Source organism: Empidonax traillii, unplaced genomic scaffold, assembly GCF_003031625.1.
Source record: "Empidonax traillii isolate 1590-97213 ecotype Southwest subspecies unplaced genomic scaffold, ASM303162v1 scaffold11:size2795301, whole genome shotgun sequence".
Classification (NCBI taxonomy): Eukaryota; Metazoa; Chordata; class Aves; order Passeriformes; family Tyrannidae; genus Empidonax; species Empidonax traillii.
In genome coordinates this window covers 2336090-2354175 of record NW_020955204.1, presented here as the reverse complement: position 1 = coordinate 2354175, position 18086 = coordinate 2336090, and the positions used below count along the sequence as shown (strand labels likewise).

Below are 18086 nucleotides of genomic sequence, written 5' to 3'. Positions count from 1 at the left end.
GGTCTAGTTGAAAGTGTCCTTGCCCACAGCAACAGGGTTGGAACCTGATGATCTTCAAGGTCCCCTTCCAACCTGTGTTGGATTGACCTTGGCTGGTTGCCAGGTGCCTACCAAGCCTCTCTATCACTCCCCTTTCCAGCCGGACAGGGGAGAAAGAATAAGATGGAAAACAACTTACAGTCTGAGATAAGGCAGTTTGCTAAAGCAAAAGCAATAGTTTGCGCATGCACAAGCAAAGAGGAAAATAACAAGGTTTATTCTCTACTTCCTGTTGGCGAGCAATTCCTAACCACTTCCTGGGAAGCAGGGCTTCAGCACACCTAGCAGTTGCTCAGAAGGCAAGCGTTGTAAATAACAAATGCCCCTCATTCGTCCTCTTTTCCTTAGCTTTTATATCTGAGCTGACTTCATGTGGTATGGAGTATCCCTTTGGGTTAGTTCGGGTCAGCTGGCCCACTTTAGTCCCCTCCCAGGATCTTGCCCTCAACACGGGGCGGGGTGGGAATGTTGAGAGACAGTGCTCATGCTGTGCCAGCACTGCTCAGCAGGAGCCAAAACACTGGTGTGTTATCAACACCTTTCCACCTACCAATGCAGAGCACAGCACTGTGAAGGTTGCTATGGGGAAATGAACTCCATCTCAGGCAGACCCAATACACAACCCAAACCACTCTATGATTCTGCAGTCACAAAATGTGTGTTGGATTCACTGCTACATAATACTGCACCTCAGAAAACTGTTTCCCATTTATGTCATTTTAGACTAAAGACAAATGGTAAGTGCTGCTGTTGGGTCAGACTCACACCCTTTTATTAGGTAAAAGCTCAAGAGTGCTTTGCATAAATAAGCAATTCAGTACAGGGACTTGTGATTGTTAAATTAATTCCTGTTTATTGTTATTAGAGTATCCTCCTGAGTGATGACTCCAGTGACACAGATTCACCAAGTGATGAGGACGGAGAGGATGAAGAAGAATTTTCCCTTTCAAGGGAGGAACTTCACAATATGCTGCGTTTACACAAGTACAAGAAATTGCATCAAATTAAATATAGCAAGGACAAAGAGGTAAAAATCCAGACTTTTTTGTTTAATTTCCTTATTTTAATTGCTCTTACATTTTTATCAAAACTCATAATATTTTGTGGACTGGAAAATACCCCGTTGTTTAGTAGACTGTAACTGTCTGAAGTTAGTTTCAGACAAGGTTTAGGTAATTAATTACATACAGAATGAAAGGCTGTTGATGCCTTATGCTGCCATCTGTCAGTAATGTATGTAGCTCGTACTGGCACATGTGTGGTATATAGCTTCCACAGTGCTCTGGCCCAGTTACTAGAGCATCTATAAGGGTTTAGGATGCAGGATTTGGATAATATATATGAAAACTGAGATGTGGCGAGTTAGATTCTAATACAGGTAGTAGCTGCTGTTCAAGTGTATTTACATGATCATTGAGGTGATGAATATTAAGGTGATGTTTACAATCTTGAAAGAGAATGCCTAGCTTTCTACCTTGTTTGCTGTCGTGGTTTGGGGTTTTATTTGACTCTCTTTTTTACCTTTTTTTAAGTTTTGGATTTTCTTCTTGCCTTTTCTTTTTTACCTTTTTAGAAGAAAATAGTCTGCCACATTTCTGCATTTTTCTTAATATTAGACCAAATTCCCTAAACCTACTCTTCTTCATCCTTTGGAATGGTAATGTAGAACATGTATGTAGTTTGAGAATGTAGGCAAAACAAATAATAGGTCCATATTTGGATCTTTTCATGTAGTGTGTTGTCTTGCTGAGCAGCACCAATATGGAAAAGAGAGCAGTATGTTTTGAAACTTCACTATCTGCTCTTCCCTCTTGCTTTACTGGGTGGGCTTGTTTCCCTGTGCAAAACTTGGAGGCCACCTCTGGGAGCAGTGGTTTCACTTTGGGCACTGTGTGATATCTGATAACAAATGCAAAATATGGAGAGATGCATGTTTCCTGATCTCTTATTTATGTTCAAGATCTGAACTTGTTCACTGGCTGTCTCTGTTCGCTGCTCACTTTCATACCCTTCAGTTGCAGCAGTATCAGTACTACAGCGCAGGGCTGCTGTCCACCCACGACCCTTACTATGAGCAGCAGCGCCATCTGATAGGGCCCAAGAAAAAGAAGTTTAAAGAAGAGAAAAAAATAAAAGGTAAAGGCTCTAACTCGGTGGTTTTAAGTGTTTTTTTAAGGACAGTTCTGATTTAACTTCTTTCCTACATTATTTCCTTTGAATAAACACAAATATTCAAAACTTGTGGGTTTTGCATGGAAATATCAAGATCTGCCAAAGGAAAAAATCTTCAGAAAATGCTGTACTTTATCATGGGGCTTCTAGAAACATAGGGTGGAAAAAAAGGGGTGTAACTGGAGAGTTCACAGCTTAAGATTTTCTTTGTGGACCTCTGAATATAAAATGGAGTTATGCAGTAGATACCTTATAGCTTTATTCATTGCTTCAGAATCCATAAGCACTGTTTTGTAGCACTGTCAATAGTTTTTTGAAAATACGATAGTTCCTTGAAAAATGTGAGTATTTATCCAGTACCTGCTGCAGTTATTCCTGAGTATGTAATTCTAGTAAACAAGAAACTGTAGGGAGTGAAAGTGTTTGCTGAAAATTAAAGGGAACTCAGAGTTGATGTCCAGTGTGAGTTAAAAAGAATTATATCTGTGACATACCAGCTGGAGTTTCTCAGGTGCATGTTTGCCAGGAAGTACAGTTTCCTTTCTTGTTTGAGCTGACAGCAGTTGTAAATCTGTAAGGAAGCAAAAAGAGAAGGCTGTGAACTGTCAGTGTAAGGTGAACTCTCTCTAGTGCGAGTACTTAAGTTTGAGCTGTGTTTTAAGGAGGTTATTTTGGGCTTCCTTCCTTTTTATTTGCAAGCTCTTCTAACTGTGGTGGTTTTTTTCTTCACTAATCTTGCAGCAATCATAATTTGTGTAATCACAGAGAATATTCTTAATACTTGATACCAGTATCAATTGCCTCTGAAAGCTGATATCTGTAATACAAGACAATGTGCCAATCTCTTTTAACTTCTGAGAAGTTTGCTTTGAGACTTATTGTACCAATTACTAGTGTTGTTACCTTTAAATGTCTTACCTTTACATGTCTTTAAGTAGAATTTTACCACAAAGCAAGAGAGATTGCAGCAGGCCCTAGACATTTTACGCTTAAGGCGTATTTTCCTGGGTGGAAGTAATTGCATTTCACCCGTCTATTAAATAGAGGGACCTTTTCATTCTAGAGCAGTGAGGAAATATCTAATAGAATAAATGAATGCTCCCAGAATTGGCACACATGGAGAAGCTTGGCTTTTTTCTTGGTTCCACATATATATTGGCTAGGATAGTTAACTCAGGAAAGACATCTGACTAAGTGTGTCCCAAAAATAGAAAAAGAAATGTATTTTTATGATCATTGTTGCCATGCAGGCAAGCTGAAAAAAGTAAAGAAAAAGAGGAGACGGGACGAAGAACTCTCTTCAGAGGAGTCACCACGACGCCACCATCACCAGACCAAAGTTTTTGCCAAGTTTTCTCATGATACACCACCACCTGGGTCCAAGAAAAAGCATTTGTCTATTGAGCAGCTTAATGCACGTCGACGGAAAGTGTGGCTAACCATTGTTAAAAAGGAATTGCCAAAGGTGAGCGTGGCTAATGGCACGACATCAGTGATCATATCAAGAAAGTGAAACAGAAAATTATTTTAGCAGGGAGTTGACACTTGGAAAAACAGAGTAAAGCAAGACCTGATTTTTCCGGTGGTCATTAGTGACCTAGCTGGTATTCTCTAATCCATAAGCAAGGTGTAGTTCAGATTTTTTATTAGCAAGGACACCTGAATGGATCATGCAGTGTTTTGCCATGACTATTCAATTCTTTTCAATGAAAAGTATTGTAAACTTTAGCAGGTACTCATACTAGTCTACAGGATGGCAATGTAGAGCAAACCAATATTTAGGTTTACCATAAAGTTCAGGAAAGGAACATTTCAATCTTATAGCATGTGTGTTTTTCCAAACTTATTTCAGAAGCAGTCTAGGAAAAAGTGTTTGTATCATTTGCAGGACAAGCTTCAGGCACATTTGGCATAGAAAACTGGGTTCACTGTTACTAATTCTGTGAGATGATCAGAGTGGACTTTAGAACCTGCTTTTTGGAGTTCACAGTTAGCAGACTTTGAATTCTAGGAAGTTTAAAACAAGTGATGGCTGAATCATCCTTTATGATCTTAAAGCCAAACAAAGGATGTGTGCAGTGTGATAGACCGTATTTTTTCAGAAGACTGATTTTGATCATGTGAAGAACATCGGATCTGCATTAATTCTTAACATCTCTGGGAAACAGTGGAAAATGTTTACTTGAGTGGTAGCAGTGGAATAGGAGAACCCTGCTTTGCAATAATGGTAATTAAAGAAACAATCAAGAAAAAGGAGGTGTTTTGCACGCTTTCATTAGGATATGGAATACATTCATGCATGCCTTCAGTAATTTAAGGATGAAAAGCTGTTTCAATCAAAATTAATAGTTGCAGTACCTATACCCAATTATACAACAGTGTGCATGGCTGCTGTTGGCACATGTACCTGCTGAAGCCTGGTTAGTGATCTTTTAAAATACTGTGCAACCATTACCCTTTAACTAATTTAAAGATGGTATTCTTTTACAGGCATACAAACAGAAAGCTTCAGCCCGCAACCTTTTCCTAACCAACAGCAAAAAGGTAGGTGGTGTTTTGTTTTATTCTGTTATTGGTGCTGGATGTAATAAGCAAGCTGTAACCTCTTTATGTTTCTTCTGTTTCTCACAATACTGACTATAGTAGCAGAGGAGTATAGGAGAAAGCACTGTATACAAGTTATTTACCACTTAGTATAACGCTTTTTGGTTTTTAGGTGTGTGATTTTGGCATGTTTCATAAGCAAAAGATGAAACAATGTGAGTTTTTTTTCATGAGATCTTCTTGGCTTTTGTGAGATTTAGTTTGCACATTATCAAGAAAGGGTACGTTTTCTATGTAAGGGATGCAGAAAACAGGACCTCTCTGGGTATTTTAAGAAACTTTGCTGTAGGTAGGTTCTCTTCTATGGTCCCCCTTAGCTAGAAGTTACTGGATTTCTTTGTGATCTCTGCCCAAATAAGCTGTGAGTATTGTATTTGTAGGTATCATAAATGACATTTTAGCTAGTGAGTGATCATAGAATCATTAAGGTTGGAAAAGACCTTTAAGGTCATCAAGTCCAACTATGAAATGCAGCAGACTTGGAGGTTTTGAAATTCCACTTTTTAAAATTTGTTTTCATTTTGTTTTATTATTTGAAATCTGTATATTAGAATTTTTGATGTGCAAATTTTACTGGAGGGAAAAAAAACCTGTCACAAACATCAAACCCAGTAATTTTGACCATTATGACAATGACATTGATTTACTTATACTAGAATAAAAAATTACAGTGTATTATGCTTCTTCATGAAATAGTGGGAAAATTTTAGAATACTCCCTCACTTTTCTGTGTAATAATGTGAATTGTGTTCCACCAATTCTGCTATTGCAACAACCTTATTAAAAAGTGAGAAAATAACCACAGAAAAGTGTCAAGAAAAAGGTTAGTCAGAGCTGCAGGCAGGCCTTGAATTCTGTTCTCCTGAGTTCCTTTCAAGGGCCTACCCACCAGATCAGTCTTTTAAGTCCTATGCTATTCTGAAGCTGTCTTCAGATTTTGTCTTCTCCATCATCTCGGTATTTTTTTGGAAGTTCACGTTCTCTCATGCTATTTCAGAAACATTACTGCTTAGTAAACTATCACAGTTTTTTCTCTTCTGAAGGATCAGACTTGGTTATAATTGATTTTGATGATGTTTATTGCTGGCTTCCTCTAAAATCTGCCCATTTTATCACTATTCCCAAAATCTTATTTCTCTCTAGCTTGCTCATCAGTGCATGAGGGAGGTACGTCGAGCCGCTATCCAAGCCCAGAAAAATTGTAAGGAAACTCTACCCAGAGCACGTCGTCTTACCAAGGAGATGCTTCTCTATTGGAAAAAGTATGAAAAGGTAGAAAAAGAACATCGCAAACGAGCTGAGAAGGAGGCTCTGGAGCAACGCAAGCTGGATGAGGAGATGAGAGAGGTACAGCAAAACCACAGATTGCTGATAATTAATCTACTGAGGAGACACAGAGCAGATAATTTGAATTTCTAAATCCAGGCTGTGAAATGCAGTTATTTGTTCAGTTTCAGCACTATTCCACATATTTTTTCTGCTATCTTATTTTTCTTTGCGTAATTCTTCTAACGTTAGTGAGAGGTGATTAAAAAAAACCCTTCTACTTAAATTCTTTACAAGTGAGTGAAATGGAGGAAGGAATTAGAGAAGCAGTGTGTGTCTCTCAGACACACACAGTAAGGGCCAACCTTTGTGATGGTTTGTATATCATTCTGGGTCCAGAAGGCATGACACTTTTTCATTTACATTGAATTTTTTTTTCTCCCTTTTTCCCCTTGCTGTTAGCTGAAACTGTAATTTATGTGGGGGGCAAGAGAACTTTTCTGTGTTTCCTTTTTTGTCAGCCAAGTGACAGCTTTGTGAACTTCCTTACAGAGTACTAGAGGTTAAATATAAGAAAAAGTTTCCTTGTAAAAGCTCTCTATTTGTTACCTTATATATGTGGTGATGAAGTAAGTTTGAATCTTTAGAAGACCTTATGTTTAGTTTTATGCCTAAATTAGGCTTTTATTTATTGTGTTCCTCTCATTTTTGAAATTCATACGCACTTTGTAAAGGTTTCTGCTTAGATTATTTGACAACTTTTAACTAGCATTTTTTAACCAGAGCCTAAGGGTGAACAGTTTCTGCAGTGTCTTGCTGAATAATGATATTATTCAGCAATACTATACAATACAATAGTATTTAGTAATACTCAACTGTATTACCTATTGACGTATTTCCCATGTTCTAACATAATTCCCTTTACTAATAAGTAGCTGAATATTGAGTCAGGTTGTCATGACAGTGTTTTTTACCATTAAATTCTTTTGCTGTGGATCACTAAAGTCTTGTTAATTTCTGTTGATATTTAATTTTTTTAGTGTAAACAAAACTTTTAAAATTTCTTTTATTAGATTATGGTGTTCTTTGCCATGGTAACTAAATTAAAAAGAACTTTTCATTTACAACGATTTTATATTTTAATATAGATGTTTGTGAAGGTGGTCAGTGTTCTTATGTGCAACTAGTAGCATTTTGATAGCACAGTACGTGCATAACATCATCTAGATAGATTAGTTGTTGATATTTTAGTAGATGAATTTTTTTTCTGTAATTATATTTTAAATATTAAACTCTTGTCCTGTTTTTTTCCCTTCATCTGTTTTTTGTTCTCTTAGGCGAAGAGGCAGCAGCGAAAACTTAACTTCCTGATCACACAAACTGAATTATATGCCCATTTTATGAGTCGTAAACGAGATATGGGACACGATGGAATACAGGAGGAAATCCTACGCAAACTGGAAGACAGCTCTACCCAAAGGCAGATTGATATTGGTGGAGGAGTAGTGGTTAACATCACCCAAGAAGATTATGGTAAGCGATTTCTCTACAGTCTCTTCTTTGCACTCTTTTGAAATTTACTGTACCCTGCATGTTACTGTGCAAACTTAACAATTTCAAGCACAAATCCTTCTGTGCAAGCAGCACTGTTGTAATTACTGGTACTTATCTGTGTGTTTATTTGGATGGTTACTGCTGCCAAGCTCTGACATGGGTATGTTGTTTTCAGATAGTAACTATTACAAGGCCCAAGCTCTGAAGAATGCTGAGGATGCTTACCAGATTCATCAGGCCCGGGTATGTATTTTTGGGATCCATGAAGTAGAAGAGAAAGGAAACTAATTGGTAGGGGCCAGAGAACCAGGATCTTTCATAGCGGCCAAGTCAAGTAGGTTTGTTTAGTCCTGGGTGCCAGATTTGAATCTCAAATTTAAAATTTCCATTACCACTCTCTGTGCTAAGCAAGTAGAAAACCAGAATATAAAGATTTGGGTGCAGGAACAGTCTCATTTTCTCTTAGTTTCTGGCAGGCATCCTATGTCTTAATGGGAATTGTAAAGCATTTTACTATACAGTTTCTCGGTAAGTTAAAATGTTCATTATCTTATGCATACTTTCTTTTTCCTGTTTAGACCAGATCATTTGATGAAGATGCAAAGGAGAGCCGGGCAGCCGCTTTACGGGCTGCAAACAAGTCTGGTACTGGCTTTGGAGAAAGCTACAGTTTAGCAAACCCATCTATCCGAGCAGGAGAAGATATTCCACAGCCTACAATTTTCAATGGAAAACTGAAGGGTTACCAACTGAAAGGCATGAATTGGCTGGCCAACCTCTATGAGCAGGTATCTCAGTACATCCTGCAAATTTTTATAACTTCTAGCATTATTTAAGTCGTTAGAGTAAACCTAAAGTAAACCAGTACAAAAGAATGTACTGGTTTTAAAAATTTAATGTCTTTAGAAGAAAGGAAAATATTATGTAGGCCACATACCAATATTCTTGATTATTTAGGAAATAACTTTGAATGGGACATTGAGTTCAGTATTCTTTTTGTGGTTTTTACAACAGTTTATCACTTAGAGCATACACTGAGGAGTCTTTTGGTGCTTGAAGTTGCGTACTGTTTCAGGTTTGGGTCAGCTGGTAAACTGCAGGCAGTCTTGTCCTTATGAATATATCTAGTTCACAATGTGATCACAAACTGCAGAGAGGCTGAGGGAAAAAAATCAGACTGAGAGAAGAATGAAAATGCCTTTGAGATCAATTATCTCTCAGCAGCAGATGTAAGAGATGTTAAAGTGTGTCAGAGTTGTTACAGTGGAACTCTTCCCACTAAATTCAGTGGCATCTGTTCTACTAGTCCTTTATGGACTAAAAAGTAGTAAAGGGAAGGTGTTCATTTATGGATCTTTTTCAGGGCATCAATGGCATCCTGGCAGATGAAATGGGTCTGGGTAAAACAGTACAAAGTATTGCTCTCCTTGCCCATCTGGCTGAGGTAGGTGGATTATAACTTAGTCTCAGGCAGTATGCTCGATAGAAGATGCATACTTTTCACATGTTGGAAATGAATTCTAGATTATAAAGCATCAGTGTTTTAAAAGTTATTTTACACATTGTTTTCAAGTGGAGCCTTTGAAATAGTTGTGTGTGTCCGTATGTCTATATAAATAGAATTTTCATTTATTCAGAGTGATATCTTTTCACTTGCACTGAATGTGAAAGCCTTGTGAGAGAACAAGTCGTGCACTTGATGGTTCATTGAGTTTTACAGATCAGAGAGCCCAAATTCTGAACTTCATGGCAATCAGCGTGGATTTCCATATTTCAATGGGGTATTTTAGAAAGCATAGTGGTTCTTCAGTTCCAGGGCAGACAAGCAAAACAGAAAAAGCAACAGAGGCTTACTTCTTCATGTAGAAATATTTATTTAAAAAAAAAAAAAAAGTCGTTTGCAATCCAGTCACTTGCTTTAAATAGGGAGTATCAATTCAGTGATACTAAAAGCAGAATTAGCTGCCCTAGTGACCAAATGACAATTGCATGTGTTTCTTTCTGTTCCTTTTGGTACCAGTTCAGTGGTACTATTAGCCAAAATACTGTAAGAGTGCGTAGAGCTGAAGGTTCTTGAGCTCATCTCAAGGAATAAGAGATAAGCTTGTCTCCCTGTTGCACTGCAGCTTGAGATTTTTTGGAAGGTTACCCAAGGCTTTACTTTTTCTCTGCCTTACATGGGCCAGCTTGTAACTGCTAATATACTAATGGATCAACTCAGTTATTACCGGAGGGTATTGTAATGAGTGATGTGGTGGAGCAAAGCTTTCCAATGCCCCCTGAAGTTCTTTTCCTCATCAAAATGACAGGGGCTGCTAGTAACGTGAAGGTGGCAGCTCTTAGAAACAAAGGAGTTTGTTCTGGGAACAACTTTGCTGTTATGAAATAAGTCTTGGTCAAACATTAGATCTGCTCTATTTGATTTTGTATCACCCTGCTGTGCTGGGACAGTTTTACCATGTTGCACATAGTTTCCTCTCATGTAGCCACTGTCATTTAGTAATTGTAAAGCTGTAGCAAACCATCTCTATATCCCTTCCCCTCAATTAATTTTTTATGTGTGCCTTCCAGAGAGAGAACATCTGGGGACCGTTTTTAATAATTTCACCCGCCTCTACTCTGAACAACTGGCACCAGGAGTTTGCCAGATTTGTACCTAAATTTAAGGTAATAAGCATGTGCAAGGAAGTTCTTTCTGTTTTCTCAAGAGCAAACCATTTTGTTTTTCTGAGGTCTTTGTCACATCTGGGTGTTTAATCACTTTGGAATTTGAAACTATGTAACGAGACCGATACTGCCATTTTTTTCCATGATCTTATTTTTTCTAGAGTGTTCAATTATCTAAGGCTTAAAAATGTTCTTACTTTAATCACATGATTTTCATTTTGCATCACCTTAAAGACAGCTTCTCGGAGAGGAATTGAAGCAGATCAGCAAGGGGATATATGGTTATAATGTGTGGGCCAGTCAGCAGAAGCAGGAATAATATTTCAGTATTATGTACTATCTTTAGGTTATAGCTGTATTTTCAGACGTTCATATGAATTTGAGTCAGATAAAGATTTTATGTGAACAAACTCTAAACAGTTAAGAGGGAGACAAAATACAGAAGAGTAGGAGAACCATTAGCATAAGTCAGTAGTCAAGAAAAAGGAAAGAGGTGAGGCACAAAGAGATAAGAACAAAAAGACTAGAGGAAAACAAAAAGGAGTTTTTCAAGTGCATTGTGAATGTGAAAATGTAGTAAGAAAGCAAGGAAACATCAGTTATTAAAAAACAACCTACTTACCTGTTCTCTAGTAAAAGACATTGGAGTGTTGCAAAAGAAGATTGGAAAAGAAATGTTTACTGCTAAAACAGTGCTGAAATTTTAGAATCAAAGTTAGACAAAAGGGTCAGAAGCTTGCAGTTACATCCGCAAAGATGTTTAAGTATTTGAGTTGTTAACACAGTAACATTTGATATGAAGAGGTCTTGATTAGGGTTTTTTTTTTTAAAACATCTGATTTTCTTTTTTACAGAAAACAGTAAAGGACACTACTAGTTACTTGTAACTAGTATGCCAGTAACATTGGGCTCATTGTTTGATTGTCTTGACTACTTAATAAAATGAGGGGAAAAAACTTTGAAGTATTGCTATAAGTGATATTTGATTTCTTGATCTGGGGTAGGGCAATATTAAAGGGCATACCTTTTACCAGATAGCTTATTTTGGAGATCCCTGATGGGGCTGTATGTTGATTGTTGTGGTTTATAGTTTGAGGTATCTATATGAGGAGAAGTTGTGCTAGAACACGGTTAAATACTGGATTATTTGAGTGAGTTGTATTTTGGGATAAATTGGCTTTACTGAGCGTTCAGATCAACTGATAAAGAAATACAAATACTTGTGTTATTGAGGAGGTACTCCAAAGAAAAAAAAATCTAAAAATAATCCATGTATTTCCATAGCCCAAAATAATAGGGGCCCTTGATTAGAAAACTTTGAAGCAGTTGGCCATTCTGTCTATTTTCTCTCGTTTCCTTTGATCAGCTCAGTATATAAATTAGGCGAGCAACTGTTTATGCTTTTTCCTTCCCGTTAATGAAATACAGAAAATGTTTAAAAAATGCTATCAGGATGCTTGGGAGAAGATAATTTTCTCTTTTTTTTTTTGTTTTAAAACTTAATCTGTTTCTATCATTGTATAGCTCTTTGGGTTTCTTGCATAGTGATGTTTGCCTCATCCATAGAACAGAACATGTTTTAAAAAAAAGTTTTCTAAACTTATTGTCACATGTTTACAACTTTAATCACTCTTTTTCAACTACTTTTTTTCCTGCTTCTAATCATACAGAAGTGTGTAGTCAATTCTGCTTGAGGTGAATTACAGTGAATTTATTACTTCAGGTCCATGGCAGAATATGTAAACTAAAAGACAAATCACTTTTTGATCAGTCTGATTTTTTTACAAGCATTCATATTTCAGAACAGTATGAAGAATATTCAATTAAAAGCACTGTGGAACTGGTCAGTTGAAGTTACAAGACTTTTCACCACCTCAGAAACCAGCATTTCTCCCTTTTCAGTCTTAGCTGACTGTAGTCCTTCCATCAGACAGGAGATGGCAGTACAATGTTATTAACCCGTGACAGGAGTCAATGCTCTGCAAAGATCTGTCCTGAGTAATAGGACCCAGGGAATTTTGAGCTATAAATGATTTAACAACTTTCTCTGTCAGTAGTGCTTTTTTTTAAAATTCTTCCATCAAATATATCTGGGCCAGATGTTTTAACTTTATCTCAGGTTTTGGAGATCAGTTGTGAAATAGAAAACCAACAGGACAATGGGAGACGTTAAACAGGACAACAAATCCTCTGGTCCTCGGGATTTAACTCTAGCAGTTGAGAGTAAACCTCTTTCTGCTATAAGCAAAATATCATCTTTAATTTTTATAAAACCTGGCTAGAAGGTATAACATGCTGCTTGGTATTTTCAGATTCTCAGCATAGCTTCATCAGGCTGCAAGTTGCTTGATACCTTTGCCTGGAATGCTCTGTTTCAGAGTATTTTTAAATGCTTTCTGATTTATCTCTGCATTTACAAAAATAATTTTCCTTTTTTTTTTTTTTTTTGTTATGCAGAAAGAGGTTTTCTGTCATTTTGTAGAAAACAGAGTATAAAATTCTAAAGCAGGTGTCTTTATTTGAAAATAATGTCTTTCTATTCCTTTACTGTTCCAGGTGCTACCATATTGGGGAAATCCCCATGATAGAAAGGTGATCAGGAAGTTCTGGAGTCAGGTAATACCAGCATGACTGTGTGCTTTCAATATCTTTCTTTGTGTAGAGTACACCAGAAACTGTTCCTACACGTCTCCAAACGATGTGTGGATACAGAGTTCAGTTTCCTCACCCCTGTAGTAGCAGTTTCATTAAGATAATGAGGTAGAAGTTTTCTCTTGTGCTGAAGAGCAATTCAATGCAGTGTGGAGTTCAGCTGAAGAAACTAGAGCTCTGTAAATAAAGCAGGAAGTTTCAGTGTCAAGGACTGTTTATTCTGTTTGAGTAACCTAACTCAGGATGCCCTAATCCAGAATCCCTGCAGGCCTGTCAGATTGTCCCTGATTTAACAACAGCATTTTGTAGGGTTCAGTGCCTGGGTCTTGTCTCACACATTAAAAAGCATCTGAAATTGTTCAGGGACTAATGGGCTGAAGTCCAAGTCCAGCAGTTGAATAACTGTGCTGTAATTAATTTTAAAAAGTCAGCTAGGGAAAATTCAGTAATAATGAGAAAAGATTGTAAAACAGAAGTCTGAAATTACAGTGAACTCTGGACAATGTATTTACATTATGTGGATATTTGTTTCTCCTTTTGTGGTTATAGAAGACGCTGTATACTCAGGATGCTCCTTTCCACGTGGTAATTACCAGTTATCAGCTGGTAGTACAGGATGTGAAGTATTTCCAGCGAGTGAAGTGGCAGTATATGGTGCTGGATGAAGCGCAAGCACTCAAAAGTAGCTCCAGGTAACAGACTAACTCAAAACAGAATCTTCTGTCTGTATCAACCTGGTGTAGGAACATCAAGAGAACACAAATTATCATAGAAGTTAAAACTGACATACATAAGACCATGTAAGCGTCTACCCTAGCTGAGTATCTGTATAACTCTGACACTGGATTGATCCATTAGGGTTTCGGTATTGATTTTCCTTCTCCAAATATGTAAAGTGTAATTAAAAAATAATTGTGAAGCAGAAACTTGTATGGAGTACAGGACAGTTAAACAAAACAGTGTGAAATACTGTGTACTTTCTTTCCTGACTACTCACAGAATTCTTCCTGCTGAATGGTCTTTAGTCTTTGGCATATATTGCTTATATTGGCTCCATTAAATGCATTTTGATTCCTTATTCAGTGGCACTTCCAGACATGAATGAAGGTCAGAACCCTGTGAATACTGTTGGCTGCAATAAAGCCCAATCTGTGTCATAAGACTCTATGCCAGAAAGTTTTCTGTTTGTTTTCAAGTAATGGATTTGTCCCTCTTTGCTTCTGTAATTGCTTTCCCATAACCTTTGTCCAAGTTGCCACTGTACAGAGTAAGTTCAAGACTGCTTTAGGTGCAGGCTCTTTCTGACCAAAGTCTGTCTCTTCAGCATTCTTTGGAAACCACTCCTCTAAGAGGACTGTAATGTATAGCTCAGCACTCCTGCCACAGTAGCCCATACACAGGAATTCCTGTTGTAACATCTGAAAAACGCATGACATTCTGATTCAAAATAACAGTTTCTTTTGGGAAGTTAATTGTTCTGATTATGACATTTTATTAGTATCCAAGCATTTGTTTTAAAAATTAGTAAAAAGATATTTAGAAAAATAAAATAAACTATACTTTTTTTTTCACATTTACAAAAGGCTGCTTCTTCCTGTAGCTGTCTTTTGAAAGGCTGGGGAACAGCTGTAGTAGTTTTATCCAGTGACCTCAAAAAATCATTTGGGAAACTCATTGGAATTGATTGGTCTTAAAAGACAATATTTTTATATCCTTCTACAGCAGTTTTAATCATTTTTTTTACTTTTATTTATCAGTGTTCGTTGGAAAATCCTACTGCAGTTCCAGTGTCGAAACAGATTGTTGCTGACTGGAACCCCAATCCAGAACACAATGGCTGAGGTATGTGGGAGCTCACAAGAGTGCACTTCTCTTTATAACAAGTATACATACTAAATATATGTGAACTGTTGAGAAACCTGTTGTATTTGTGGAATCGTGGGATTATGCTTGTAGCAAACCACTGGCAAACAAACATGGGATCGTCTCTATGAGGAAAAAATTTGGAAACGTGCTACACATTTAAATAAAAATAAAATTAAAGATATTTGAAATAATACTTGGGTTACAGGATAAAATCTAATTCTAGTGACTTTTCCTTCTGTTGACTGAAGTAATTGTGCAATGTTTCTCACTGCTTTCTGATGGGGTTTTGTTAAGTGGATATTTATGGCATTTTTCAGGGAAGGGGGAAAGAGAATGCAGCCATTTCGCATGATCTAGTAAAGTGATTTTGCTCATGAATAGCTGCAAGGGTTTGGGATCCCCAATTGCCTTGTCCACAGTAGGATGACTTGCTGACCCAGTGTTTTCTCCTCTTCTTCAGCTGTGGGCCCTGCTGCATTTTATCATGCCAACGCTGTTTGATTCCCATGAAGAGTTCAATGAGTGGTTTTCTAAGGACATAGAGAGCCATGCAGAGAACAAATCTGCCATTGATGAGAGTGAGTGCAGTGTTGTAATTTTGATATTAAAAATCTGTTGTCTTTTCCAACTAATAATGGATAAACTTTCTCATTTTTTATATGAGAAATGACATCTAAAGTAGTGGGTGCATAATAGGATTGGAATATTATTGGGTTGTTGTCCATAGTTTATGTCAAAGTTTGTGTTTCTGATTGTAAGAAAAATCAACAGAGAAATACTCAACTCTGTGCTTTAAGAACTCATCTAGGGGAAGTGGCTGAGCAGTAAGGGACTCAGTTTGTGGTAAAACACCATTTAATTTTCTTCCATAGTAAAGTAAATGTACCTTCTTTCCCCTTCCTTTTATTTCAGATCAGCTATCCCGCTTGCACATGATCCTGAAGCCTTTCATGCTGAGAAGAATCAAGAAGGATGTGGAAAATGAATTGTCAGATAAGGTGAGAAAAAGTATTTATCTGGAATGAGTATCACAAGTGTAATGCCATAGCTCTGTTCTCTAATCTGGTCTTTGCAAACTCATTTGTCAGTCTGCAATACCTGAAATTTGATTGTAGACTTTTCACAGACCTTCAGTTTCTGGCATCACATCTCAGCATTGTCATTAGATGTGAATGTAACTGAAGAACCCCTAATAAATAAGCTTTTCTTCTAGGGAAGACATTTTCTTAACATTTACAAGCTGAAGACCTTTAAGCCTCATTAAGTTGACAGAAATATCACTAATGGCACTGAAGGAGATTGATACAGCAATGATTGGATGATAAATGTTTCCAGCTGCCTCTGTGAAGGATTTGGCATGGGTTTAGGGTTTTTTTTGCTTGTCTGTATAGAGTGAGAAATACATTATGGCAACATCATACTCTTCTCTCTTGTTAGTCTTTTAATTTCACGTGCATGTTAGCAATACTTGGATGATCTTGTGGTTAACAGTCCCCTGGTTCTGGGACCATTGGCTAAGAGACATCTACTTTCTTCTGATTAATTTCAATGGACTTCCACAGACACTGTTGTTATGCTTCTGACACCTTGTCACAGGCTCTCAGTGGGTAGAATTTCAACCCTAGGATAGTAGAATTGAAGTCAGATTTTGGACTGATCGGCTGCAGGTGCAGTGTTTTCACAGCTTCTTAAGAATCTCTCTGTTTACTTAGTTGTGTTCACATACTTTTAAAGGTCTGTCTCCTACGTTATTACCCAAGCCTTCCAAAACACACTTACTGTTTAAGTTCTTGGCGGCTTGGATCCTGAAATACAGATCTGAATGTGACTGCCCATGAAAGTATTTTTTTGAGAAAGTTATATTTTCTTCAAGATGTGTTTCTCTCAGCTTCATGTGTACCGATGTACTGATGTGTCTTCTTTACAGACAGAAAGAACTGAGTGTTCATTATCATTTTGCAGATTGAAATTCTCATGTACTGCCAGCAGACAAGTCGACAGAAGCTCTTGTACCAAGCTCTGAAAAACAAAATCTCTATTGATGACCTCCTGCAGTCATCAATGGGCACTACTCAGCAAGCACAGACCACCACTAGTAGTCTCATGAATCTAGTCATGCAGTTCAGGAAGGTAAGGCTGTTTTAATTAATAACTTTTGAAAAGTACAATCATTCATTAGTGTAGAACTAAAATACGGCTTCTAGAAAACACCATATAAAAAGAAATTCTGGGATTGGCAAGCAAATTTTCATGCAGTTCAATTGTCTTTTGGGTGTAGTGTAGCATGATGGTGGGAGTAGAAGAGCTTAAGCCAAATGGTACGTGCAGCTGCTACCTGGTTTAGTTACACATTGGTGGTTGAAGGAAGCATTCACTTGGGAAGAGGCAATACTGTTAAATGAATAGGAAAGATACGATGCCCTATTCAAATTTGAGCAGATATACTGAAATAGTCATGCAGTATTAATCAGTACTGAAGTTTTAGTGGTCAATTGCCAATGTCCTCCAATCAATAATCAAAGTTGATTTGGGATGTAAATGCTGCATTGGACTAAATAATTGCTCCCAGCATTTGACGTGCTCTCTTTTTTACAGGTGTGCAATCACCCAGAGCTGTTTGAACGACAAGAAACTTGGTCTCCATTTCACATCTTCCTAAAGCCATACCAGATTTCCAAGTTCATCTACCGTCATGGACAGATCAGGGTCTTTAACCACTCACGGGACAGGCAAGCCTATTCCACTTACTCTACAGTTTAGCATATTTAGTATTATTACTTAGACTTATCTTAGCTTTGTAAGTGCTAATTAACTCCATTACCTGATGTATTTAAATAACATTGGCTGAGCAGTGCATTCCTAGTTTTCTTTTGGTCATTCAGCTGTTAAACATCTGATATTGATGCTCTATTTTGGTGGAAACCTAATCATAGAATATCCCTTTGATTGAAAAAGAAAGCCAGGAAAAAGAATTTAGAGTTGTTGCTAATTATGTGTGATAGAATTAAGCTTTAAAAAAATTCTTAAAACCTAAAAAACGCGCTTGGTTTCTCTTCCGTGAGTTTTCATGTGCAAGGAAGCTATCAGTATCTGTCTGTTTTGACATGCTACATATATATCATGAGCATCTACTAGTGCTGTGACAGCTTTTAATGATTGCCTTGGATGAATAGAATCTGCCTAAGTGCAGTTTGCTTTTCTTTGCAGTTGTGGCAGTTCTTGATTAATTTTGTTTGCATTCAGTTATGAGAAATTCTCAGGCAAGA

At 37.3% G+C, this 18086-nt stretch overlaps 1 protein-coding gene across 2 annotated transcripts in view; it reads left to right on the top strand.

Moving 5' to 3' along the window:
• The window catches only part of INO80 (INO80 complex subunit), a 68612-nt gene that overhangs the window by 13783 nt on the left and 36743 nt on the right, over nucleotides 1-18086 (top strand). For both annotated transcript variants that reach the window (XM_027887650.1, XM_027887660.1), the window contains exons 5-21: nucleotides 905-1066; nucleotides 2055-2175; nucleotides 3462-3676; nucleotides 4702-4755; nucleotides 5959-6162; nucleotides 7419-7614; nucleotides 7811-7878; nucleotides 8214-8423; nucleotides 8999-9079; nucleotides 10207-10302; nucleotides 12859-12918; nucleotides 13504-13646; nucleotides 14712-14796; nucleotides 15281-15398; nucleotides 15733-15818; nucleotides 16783-16950; nucleotides 17416-17549. In XM_027887650.1, the coding sequence (XP_027743451.1) occupies nucleotides 905-1066; nucleotides 2055-2175; nucleotides 3462-3676; nucleotides 4702-4755; nucleotides 5959-6162; nucleotides 7419-7614; nucleotides 7811-7878; nucleotides 8214-8423; nucleotides 8999-9079; nucleotides 10207-10302; nucleotides 12859-12918; nucleotides 13504-13646; nucleotides 14712-14796; nucleotides 15281-15398; nucleotides 15733-15818; nucleotides 16783-16950; nucleotides 17416-17549 (2201 nt within the window). The remainder of the gene's footprint in view (nucleotides 1-904; nucleotides 1067-2054; nucleotides 2176-3461; nucleotides 3677-4701; nucleotides 4756-5958; nucleotides 6163-7418; nucleotides 7615-7810; nucleotides 7879-8213; nucleotides 8424-8998; nucleotides 9080-10206; nucleotides 10303-12858; nucleotides 12919-13503; nucleotides 13647-14711; nucleotides 14797-15280; nucleotides 15399-15732; nucleotides 15819-16782; nucleotides 16951-17415; nucleotides 17550-18086) is intronic.